Here is a 10,700-nt window from a genome sequence, read left to right on the forward strand (position 1 = left end):
TGCAGAGTTCACCTTGCTCCTTCAGGGTGCGGCTGGCCTTCTGACAGCAACCTTTGTGTTTCCCTTTGGATACTTTTCCCACATGTGCGAAGTTTTGCCACCTTCTGAGTGAGCTGTGCCTCGCTCGGGGCTGACAAGCGCTGTGTGTTTCTGCTATCTCTGAATTGGTCAGATGCACCCCTGGTGCAGCCGGTAGCTCAGCGCTGCTCTTCGCTGACGTTTATTGAAATACAGGATTTCAGGTGCAAGTCTCTGCCAATTAAAATGGCGGGGGTAGTTTAGCGCTAAGTGCGGCCCCCGTAAACAGCGAAGTCACCGAAACGCGATTTCCGCGCGCTACGAAGCGGCGCACAGCTGAACCTGCCGCCCTCATCGCTGCCGGCTTACCAGGGCGGTGGGGCGGCATCACGTGACGGCCACGCGTGTCACGTGAGCTGGGCGCCGCTCGCTGCCGTGGCGGCGGGGCGGGGCGGTCGCTGCGCAGCGCTCGGTGCGGCTTGGCGCTCGCGGCCTGCCCGGGGGCGGCTTCTCCCTCGGAACGCGGTGCCGGAGGTAGGGGCGGCTCGCGGTGCCGGTACGGCGGTGCGGAGCTGGGCTTTGGGTGGAAGAAACGCGTTCGGAAACGTGCGGGGGGCGTCGCCATGCGCTGCGGGCGGTGGGTAGGCGGGGAGCGGTGCCGCTGTCGCCCGGGGGGCTCGGAGCGCGGCTGTGGGTGAGCGGGGCGCGGCGGGAGGCTCTTCCAGCTCCTTTCCCTCCGGCTCCGAGCTGCTGTACGGACAGCTAGCGTTTTGCCTTCTCACTGCTGCGCTGTGGGTTTTTCCAATGCTTCCACCAAACACGTAGCGTCGGTGTGCTGGAAGAAGGCCAGCGCTTGTTTGTGAGGGTTTGCGGTAGATTTCCTCTATGAGGATGTAAATACAGCAAACCGTAGCCGCTCTGTGCTCGTGTTCTGGAAATTGCACGTAATTCGTTAGTGTAAACTTGTTCTTAGAAGTCTACGTAGTCACCTAAATGGTATTTCTATGCTTGGGAACCTGTTGTGTTGTGATCCTGGATGTGAATAAGCAGATGGGGGGTTCTGCGGTGTGGTAATGCACCAGGTGGGTCTTTGCTGGGTGAGAGCATCAGCACGGTTTGTGTAGGAACACACAAATAAAGAGTACTTTATCCAGTTGTAGAGAAAAGACCTGGACTTGTTTTTCCTCACCAAGTGATGAATAAGTGAAGGAAGAGGCAGCATAGCACAGTACTCACTGGTGTTACTCCGATTTTCCCTTCTGCAGTGCAGTATGTATTGCATCTTGAGACTAAGCCTGGGAATGGGAGCCCTGGGCTGACCTTGGTGTGCTCATGTAGCAAGTCTTGCTAAATTATATTCTGCTCCTAATGTTCATAATGATTCCTCCAGGGGAGCATTCACGTTCTCCAAAAAATCCATTTCAAAGAGTTTAGTGGAAGGACAGGAGCAGGTGAAAAAATTTGAGAAGAACTTGTCTGGAATAGTTATAAAACTGTCCTTAGAACTGACATAATATAGATTCAGTTTGTGCTTTTTTTTTTTTTATCTGACTGCTATAGAAATAAAACTCTTCAGGGAAGTTTCCAGTCTGCTGACCAAGCAGAAGTTGCTTAAGACTTGAGCAGCATGAATTACCCTGTGTAGTCTCATATAGCTGTCTGTGATAGATATTTATTATAGATGTGCAGTTTCCCACACTGAGTGAGCCTCATTAATCTGATCTGACTTTTAGATGTAACCATTTGTCAGGGAAAGAAAAAAAAAAAACCACAAAACTCTTCTGTCAGACCAGGTTCCCTGTAACTTCAGTATTTTCATAAGATGATACAGTTTTGTCTTCTTATGCTGTCCTTTGTTCTTTGTGTGTGTGTGCGTGTGCGCTTTTGGGGCCATTTAGGCACACTCTCTTCCACGTAATGTAATTAGGAATTTCGCCTTCTGATGCCATAAATGAAGCTTTTAGGTAGGACTGAGCCGCTTGGAAACCTTATCAAGCCCCAAGGCTGTAGTTAAATCTGACAGATTCTGTGCCTGGCATTTGTTTGATGCTGCCCAGCTTTTGCTGGCATCTTTCAAAAGCTATAAATTCAAAATTTGTGTAGAAAACTTTGGTGATAGCTAAAGTTGTATCCTTCAAGGAGTGCACTCAATCGTTCTGTTACGTATCCCTGCTGATCCATAGAGCAGACCCAGAGCATGTTCGCTGTGTCTGTTACACTGTAGTGGTGTTACACTGCAGTGCCTGGGTTGGCTTTGTACTACAAACTGAGGCATTTTGGGGGATGTAAAGTGGGAGTCTCAGGTTTTACCAGTAGCTTCTATTTTACGTTGCTCATCTTTTCTTGTCGATGTGAGGTTGTAACTGACAGCTTTGACTTGTTTGACTTGACTTGATCTTTAGCATGCTTCAGAGTACTTTACTTACTAAAACTGCTGTTAGCAATTGGTAAGGCAGGTATATGTATAGATAATAAACTATTACAGGTATTACAAGCAAATATATATTAGTAGATATTATTGAGACTGTAACACTAATTAGCAGCAGCAATTAGAGGTAGCATAAGATCAGTAATGTAATACTAGCAAAGTTGCACTGCAGGTTCAATAAAGTCACAAATACTGTGATAGCGAATGTGGATTACAAGAATAACAAGACTCTACATACGACAGCTTATGTACATATGTGTATTCCATAGAACTACCAGTACCAGGTGCATTAAGGGAGAAGTTCCAAGTTCAAACCACTGCTGTAGCACACAAAGATTGCTGAGGTGCACCCTCAGCAGTTTGTGGATAACACCAAGCTGTGGGGTGCGGTCGACACGCCTGAGGGACGGGATGCCATCCATAGAGACCTCAGACCTAGGCTGAGCACTGAGCCCAGGTGAAACTCATGAAGTTCAACAAATCCAAGTGAAATGTCTGCACCTGGGTTGTAACAACCCTTGCTGTTAGTACGAGCTGGGGAATAGCAGGATTGAGTACAGCCTGCCGAGAAGGACATGGGGGTACTGGTGGATGGTGAGCTGCGTGTGAGCCAGCAGTGTGCCTTCATAACCCAGAAAGCCAACTGTATCCTGGGCTGCATCAAAAGCAGCAAGGCCTGCAGGGTGAGGGAGGGGATCTGCACCTCTGCTCTGCACTGTGAAAGCTCACCTGGAGTGCTGCATCCAGAAGTAGAGTCATGGAATCACAGCATCACCGAGGTTGGAAAAGACCTCCAAGATCACTCAGGCCAACCCTCCAACCTGTTCCTCAGTACAGGAGAGACTGGAGCTGTTGGGGCACATCCAAAGGAGAGCCTCAAAAATCCAAGGGATGGAAAACCTCCCTATGAGGACGGGCTGAGATCTGGGGCTGTGCAGCATGGAGAACAGAAGCTCCAGGAGACCTGAGAGTGGCCTTTCGAGATCTAAAGGGAAGCTACAGGAAAGAAGGGGACAGACTTTTTATAGTGTCTGTTGCGACAGGACAAGAGGAAATGGTTTTAAACAAAGAGAGGGAAGATTTAGATTGGATATATGAAAGGTTTTACAGTAGGGGTGGTGAGAAAGTGTAGCGGGTTGCCCAGAGAGGTGGTGGTGCCCCATCCATGGAGACGCCTTACGGTCAGTCTGGATGGGCTCTGAGCACCTGATGGAGCTGTAGGTGTCCCTGCTCGTTGCAGTGGACTGATGGCCTTTAGGGCTCCCTCCCAACTAAAGCCATGCTATGATTGCTGCTCAGCCTCATGAAGAGTATTTTGACTTCTGTATCTCTTTTCTTTTCAACTTGGTAAAATGTTAATGCACTTAAGGAGAAATTGTGTTAAACTGTCGATATTTGTGTGCCATTTGTGTACATGTAATTTATTGGTGTAACATTTTTCAGGCTGCTTAGTCGTGAATATGTTGTAACTTATTGCCAGAAGGAGGAAAATGTCTTTTAAGTTTCAGCTGAAGTATTTCTTCAAGGAAGTGCTCATAAGGGGAGGTAGAGTGTTATAGAGGAATATACACAAGTAGAATACTGTCATAGGTGTAAGAACATATTAGCTTTTAACTTGTTTTTTTAACAAGTTTTAACTTGTTATTTCCTGGGAGTTTTGTAGCAGGAGGAAAAAGGCAGTGTGTATACATTCCCTATATAATAATGCCATCCTTTCCTTAGAAAACACGTCTCTTAACATTGTATCAAGAGTGCTGGAAATGCAGACAAGGTTTGGATGCAGTTTGAGTGCACGTTTGAATTACAGTTCCCTCAAGGTGAGGATTTTCTCTACTGTGTTTACACTGTGCTTAATGGCGTGGTGCCCTGATCCGTTGTTCCTAAGAGAACAGTCTTTTAAAAGCCCAAGCAAACACACACAAACCCCTCCCCGGGGCAGTGAAATGAATGAAACTTTGTTTCTGATTTATTATTTAAATCCAAACTCCAGCAGATTTTATTTTATTTTAAAGGAAGAACTGTGCCTATACAAAACAGTGCACATCAAATCCTCTCAAGGTAATACGATTTCAGTGTGCTTTGTGATCTTAACGTGGCAATTCAGGTTCAGAATTACTGCAATCAAATTTTCAAATACCATGTTTGAAGTCACCTTATGAACCTTATTTAGTTATAACAGGCTAGAAAGGCAGACTAACGGCAACTGCTATTTCCTTTTCCACATATTACCTCTTAAGTGGGAAACATGAGGTTGTATGAAGAGTGGTGGAATTGACTGTATGTAGGGTCAATGGCAGATGGGGAAGGAAATAACCCCAGAAAATGGAGGAAATACTTTTCCCCATCACACACTAATAATACCAGGTCTGGGCTTTTTAAAGTATTTATAGTGTTTTCTCTCTATATATAAACAGTTAATTCTCACCTATGCATTAAAATAAATAGCAATGCTGTTAAGTATTGCAAACACTTTAATAATGTTACTTTACCCTATTGCTTGTGTAGTTGCTGTTAGTTTGACACAAGTGTATCCTTGCTGGTTGTAGGAAGTGACTGTAACCTACTGTAGCTTCACTCTTAACCCTGAGGACAGGCAGGAGCCAGCAGGCTTTCTCAGGCTGCCCTGCACTTGTACACCAGCTCATCCAAGGCAACGTATCTTACCAACCTGTGTTGTGTTAATTTTAGATAGCAGATCACAGATATTGTTCTCCTTAGTTTAAATTTCTTCTGAATGTAGTAATAGTGCAGTTGTCAGGGCGGTCCCAAGTTTATGACAATTTAAATTCACTTCTCTGCAGACTGTATGAGATGACAGATGATAGGCTGTGGTAGCTCAGTTCTCTGTGTGTCTGATTGTTGTGCTTACAAAATACCCTGCAAGTCAAGTACTTCTTGAAACTTCACCTGTACTTTAGCCTTGTGGGAAGATTCATTGCTCCCTGACTGTGGAATTACAATTACGTCTTTGTTTGTTCTTCATGGACTGAGCATTCCTCATGGAAGAACTGAAGGATCAATAAAGGCCAGGTGATGAAATGAAAGCATGTTTCCTTAGTTAGCTTTATAGTGTTTTTTACAAAATATCCTGTGTTTTTGTGTATGCAGACAAGCCTGAGAAAGGACATATGTGAAGCTCTTAAAATGCACTATTCTACTGATTCATTACTCCCTCGTGTTTCAAGTGTGGTTCCCTATTTCTATAGATGTGTAAATATTACCTATAACTATTTCTGTGTGTTGCTGATAATTCAGATCATCAGAATAGGCAAGAAGTGAGACCTGTACTAACTCTTCACGTAGAGTTATCGTATTAGTTCACCAAGTTATAGCACACCAAGTTATCGTTTTCTGTACAGAACAGAATAACGTGATGCCTTATTTAATATAAGCTGCTGTTTTATCTTCAGAGTCAGCAGAACCCAACAGCCCAGCCAGTGCAAGTGGTAATGCTGATTTTCAGGGCTTAGCAATAACTGAAGCTGTTGCTGCCTGCTGCTTTCCCTTGGATCTCTCGGCACTGGGACCACCAAAGGTTGCACGTGTTCTGCAGTGCATCCTTTCACACTCCCGCTCGTGTTTGGAAGAGCTACAGCAGGAGGCTGCTTTTTGCTTCTGATCCCACAGTTGCCATCAGCCTTGAGGTGCACATGCAGCCTTTTTGCTTCCCAACTTCATCGTTATTTGGATGGCAGGATGAAACATCAGCACTTCACAATATAGTCTGAGTAAATACGTGATGCCTTCTAGGAAGGTCAGGTGCTGTGGGTTGTTGGGGGTGTTGGTAAGGATCTGAGCAGCTGTGGGAATGTTGCTGAGCCTTCTGTGACTGTGAGGAGAAAACTTTCCTCGGTTGAACAGCTGTAAAAGCAGCCCTTCATGATGTTCAAAGCCCTTGTGACCATGAGGTTTTCTCAGCAACGTGCTGACCATTCCTGTCCAATAGCCATGCTTATCATCGATGTGCGTGAGTTCCTGTTGTCCCTTGTGGCATACGCTGTGGTTCTTCAACAAAACTGTTATTGCCTCCTGGAATACAAAGGCTGACACTACAGTTCAGATCACTTAGCTGGTCATTTGTGGGTTTCAGGGAATGTACTAGGGGAATCCTTAAAATCAGCTTCTCAGACTATCATTTATGATGTTTGCATGTTTATTTTGTATGTTTTGACCTAGTAATTGTAGTTAAATTTGCACGTGCTAGTATCTGGTCAACAAGTATGCAATGTGTTCCTGGCTCTTCACATGGAATGCATTTGAATTAAATATTTATTTAATCATTGGAAATCTTACTATAATTCAAAGGTTTGCACTGTCCTCACCTGTTGGCTGAGCTTCAGCACTTGGAGATTCTATGCAGGTGTGGTAAACCCGGTTCTACAGTGAAACCTTCCAGTATTCCACATGTGGCTTCAGAGTGTCTCAAAGCAAAACCAGAAACATTCAGACGCAGTTGTGAAATGCTACCAAGGAGAGAACAAATTAATTTTGTTAAATGCTGTTCTTACTTACTGTAGTCTGGTTTCAAAGACAAGTCCCCAGGGTCATAGCCATCTAAGCACGTGTGTGACTTCAGCTGTTGGGTTAGTCATCTGAAGTTGTTGATGCTTTCAGTGCAGCCGGTTTGACCGATTCTCATCCTGCTCATTAGCTGTATATGAAAACATAATGAAAAAAATGTGAATTTACAGAGGTTTAAAAAAATCTTGTCCTCTGTTACTTAATCTATGTGTTGCACAAATGAATTCTTTTGCAATTGATATTATCTCTATAGGCAAATTTCATTCAGGCTTAGTGGGAGTTCTTTTAATTTGTTTTTTGCTTTGGCTTTTTTTCCTGGTCTTGTACTGACAAGCAAAAATAATGATTATTTGAGAGGAGTAGAAATTAAATATTTCTGAATGAGATGTGGAAAAAGCTTGTTTTATTCCCTAGGAATAGTTCCAGCATTACTTCCTCTTGCTAATATAGCAAAAGAGACAATTGTCCCCTGTCCCTGTGCTTTATATGCTGTCCTCTGTTAATCTGGTTTTTCAAGTGCTTTCTTTTCCAAGTAATTTAATCTCACACCAGTGAGTCACAGCTTTCTTGCATGTGATTAAATGATTGTGACTATAAAACAAATCAATCAATTTGTCTATCTGAAAATTCATAGGACCAAGGAGCTAAATGCCTCCTTCCTGTTCAGTCTTGCCCAACATCATATTTTGATCAGATTTTGAAATCTACTAGAGTTACGTGGCCAGGTACATCATCTGCTAAATTGCAGCGGATTGTTTTTGGGTTTTTTTTCTTTTTTTAATTTAAGAAAAAAATCATAATTCTTTTTGACCAACAGAGATGAGAAGACCTGAGTAGAGTTTGACAATGGAGGCAAGATCCATAGTTATTGGTGTGGAGGGAATGACGTGCCACTCCTGTGTTCAGGCCATTGAACAGCATGTTGGGAAGATGAATGGCATCCATAACATCAAAGTAAGTAACGCTACCTTTTGTTAGAAAGTTGTGTTCTTATCTGGTGTAAGCAAGAGAAAAGCTAATGCTTACTGTACTGCACAGAACTGAGTTGTGCAGGGAGCCGAGCTGTCATCTGTTGCTCCTCAAGTAAGATTCTGCCTCAGTTCAGTAGTGCGAATTTCAGTGCTTAATTCAGTATTGTGAAATAATGAGAAGCTTACTAAAACAAGCTAGATGTTCACATTCTTTTGTGCTGTCCATTAAAAGAAATAACAGCACAACTACAGTCCTGAGCAACTGATGGGGCTACTTGGTTTGCCCTTATCCAGGCTTCCTTGAACTGCCTTGATGTTAACCTCTACTTGTGATGCTTTCTTGGTGCAGAGGAGATAACTTTTGATCCTACGGCTAGTTTGTGCAAGAAGGAGCAGTCCTTACAATTACAGCTGCATGAAATTGCAAAGTTTAATTACTAGATAGTGAAATCTTGCAGTAACATTCTGTAGTAGTTGATGTTTACTCTAGAGCAAATAGTATTTTCTTGGTTGCGTCAAATTTGTTTCTGTTTTAGTGGGTATGTCAGAGATGAACACATTCCTTAGCCATGTTTGGCACTCTGCATCTGGGGGCATACAGCTGTTGCCACTAGCTTATTTCAGAAGGTTTCTCGTGGTTCACCATTCGGTGCAAATGATCTGTACAGCGGCAAATAAAATGCCAGTTAGTACAGTTTACTTCTGTGTGAAGTAGGAGTTCATGTAGGCTTACAGAAACGTGATTTGCTTTTAGAATTTCTAAGAATTCTCTGAGAAACAAAAAGTGATGTTTATGTTGAGCAATTAGGAACTAGGTGAGCCAGAGAGGTGAATTCTGGATTGCTCATACAGACAAGCAGGGCTGCATTTAGGTAATTTTGCCTCCAACTGCAATGAAACCAATAAATGTCCATATTCCTAATTCTGCTAAGGCTCATAATTTGGACAGAAATGAAGACAGGCTGTTCTTAAAATCATTTATCTGGTGTGATTTAATTATGTCTGTGGCCTTTAGGTTGTTGCTTTGCCCAGAGAAAAGATAAAATTTAATGACTGTGTTAGGCCTCTGGCAGGAGGCTTTTCCTTTTGGAACCTGCAATAATTGTATTTGATGTATCATCAGTTTGGAGCAAATTAAATTGTGGATGTTTGTACCATTGACTGTGAAAGGTTAATACTAAATCAGAAAGTTTCTGAATCACCAAAATGTACAGGGATTAAAAAATAAAAAAACCAGCTTCTTTGGTGTTGGCCACGTATCTAATTTCAAAACTGAGTTTTGCTCTCTGAAGCCTGCAGTTTATTCCACAAAGCAGAGTAATAATCTGTGCTTAAAATGCCAAGAGTTATTGGACTCCTTTCACTGCTACTTAAATATTCTGGATTTTTCAAAGAACTTTTTCTTCTATCCTTGTAATTACTCTTATATTACTACTAACTGCAAAATTGTGCAAACAGTTAAGAATTTCTTTTTTCTATGGGCTCATTTGCTTTCAGTTGAATTGCGCTGAGTAGTTAGAGAGTTTGACTCTGCAAGTTTTGTTTCTTTCACTATAAGATGTATTGATGTTGCCTGGATGTCTTAAGAAAATGTGGCCTGACAGATTCTTAAAGGATTCTGAAATTGGCAAGGAGAAGAAACAATCTTCTTTGTCTAGCCGTGTTGTTACATGAGCAGAAGTTATTGTGTGATGGCCATTGGTATGGCTTCATGGTTCAGAGTGGGTAGTGATGGATAAAATGATACTGGACAAGTATCACTAACATCTGCAAATAATAGCTATTCATAATCCCGTGCAGGTTATTAGTTCTTATTTCTTAATGTTACAATTTGCTAAATTGGTTTTCGTTTTTTTTCTCTTTGCAAGGTATCTCTAGATGATAAGAATGCCGTCATTATTTATGACTCAAAACTGCACACTCCAGCAACGCTGCAGGAAGCAATATATGACATGGGGTTTGATGCCACGTCAGCTGGTTCAAACCCACAACCTGTTTTACCTGACACAATTTTTCTTACTATTCCTACTCAATCAGCTCTAACATCTAAAGAGCTTCGTAGCGCACTGCTGAAGAACAAAGGTATCCTGGATGTTAAGATGTCTTCTGATCAAAAATCTGCAGTGGTGACTTTCCTTTCTTCGGTTGTAAATGGCAAGCAGATTGTCCAAATGGTCCCAGGAGTGGGCTTAAGTATTTCACCACCAGAAGTAACTCCAGGAACATGTGAAGATCCCAGCTGGTCTCCTGCAAGTAGTGTTCTGTTGCGCCTGAAAGTGGACGGGATGACCTGCCATTCCTGCACTAGCACTATTGAAGGGAAGATTGGCAAATTGCAAGGAATTCAACGGATTAAAGGTAAAGCCTTTCTGATAGGTTTTTGTTTTTTTTTAAAAAAGTAGATACTGTCTTTTGATGGCATTCTGGAGATACCTTGGTTTTAGATTAGTTCTATACAACAGTTACCTATTGTGGTACAAGATGCATAGTTGCATGTTTAATTTGGACTAGAAGTGAAAGGGGAACCAAACTGTGGTGAGGATATTTCTGTTAAGTGAATGATAGCATTCAGTGGTTTGTTTTGATAGGGAAACTGGAGTAGTAGTAGAGTTCTTGACATTTATTTTCAGTCATAGAATCCTTCAATACCAGATGTCTTTTCTGTGTTGCAGTTAATATTAGTTTATATCTTCTTTCCAGTTAAAATTAATATTGTTTCACAATTGTATCCAAAAGGAAATTATCTGTGTAAATAGCTTTAA

General features: G+C 42.4%; 1 protein-coding gene across 1 annotated transcript in view; it reads left to right on the plus strand.

The window, feature by feature from the left end:
• Positions 1-469: 469 nt before the first annotated feature.
• The window catches only part of ATP7A (ATPase copper transporting alpha), a 28,245-nt gene continuing 18,014 nt past the window's right edge, over positions 470-10,700 (plus strand). The window contains exons 1-3 of the mRNA XM_042876445.1: positions 470-552; positions 7,785-7,921; positions 9,807-10,296. Coding sequence (XP_042732379.1) covers positions 7,814-7,921; positions 9,807-10,296 — 598 coding nt within the window. The 5' untranslated portion in view covers positions 470-552; positions 7,785-7,813. The remainder of the gene's footprint in view (positions 553-7,784; positions 7,922-9,806; positions 10,297-10,700) is intronic.

The sequence above is a fragment of the Lagopus leucura genome, unplaced genomic scaffold (genome assembly GCF_019238085.1).
Source record: "Lagopus leucura isolate 7727_CA_CO unplaced genomic scaffold, USGS_WTPT01 Super-Scaffold_100016, whole genome shotgun sequence".
NCBI lineage: Eukaryota > Metazoa > Chordata > Aves > Galliformes > Phasianidae > Lagopus > Lagopus leucura.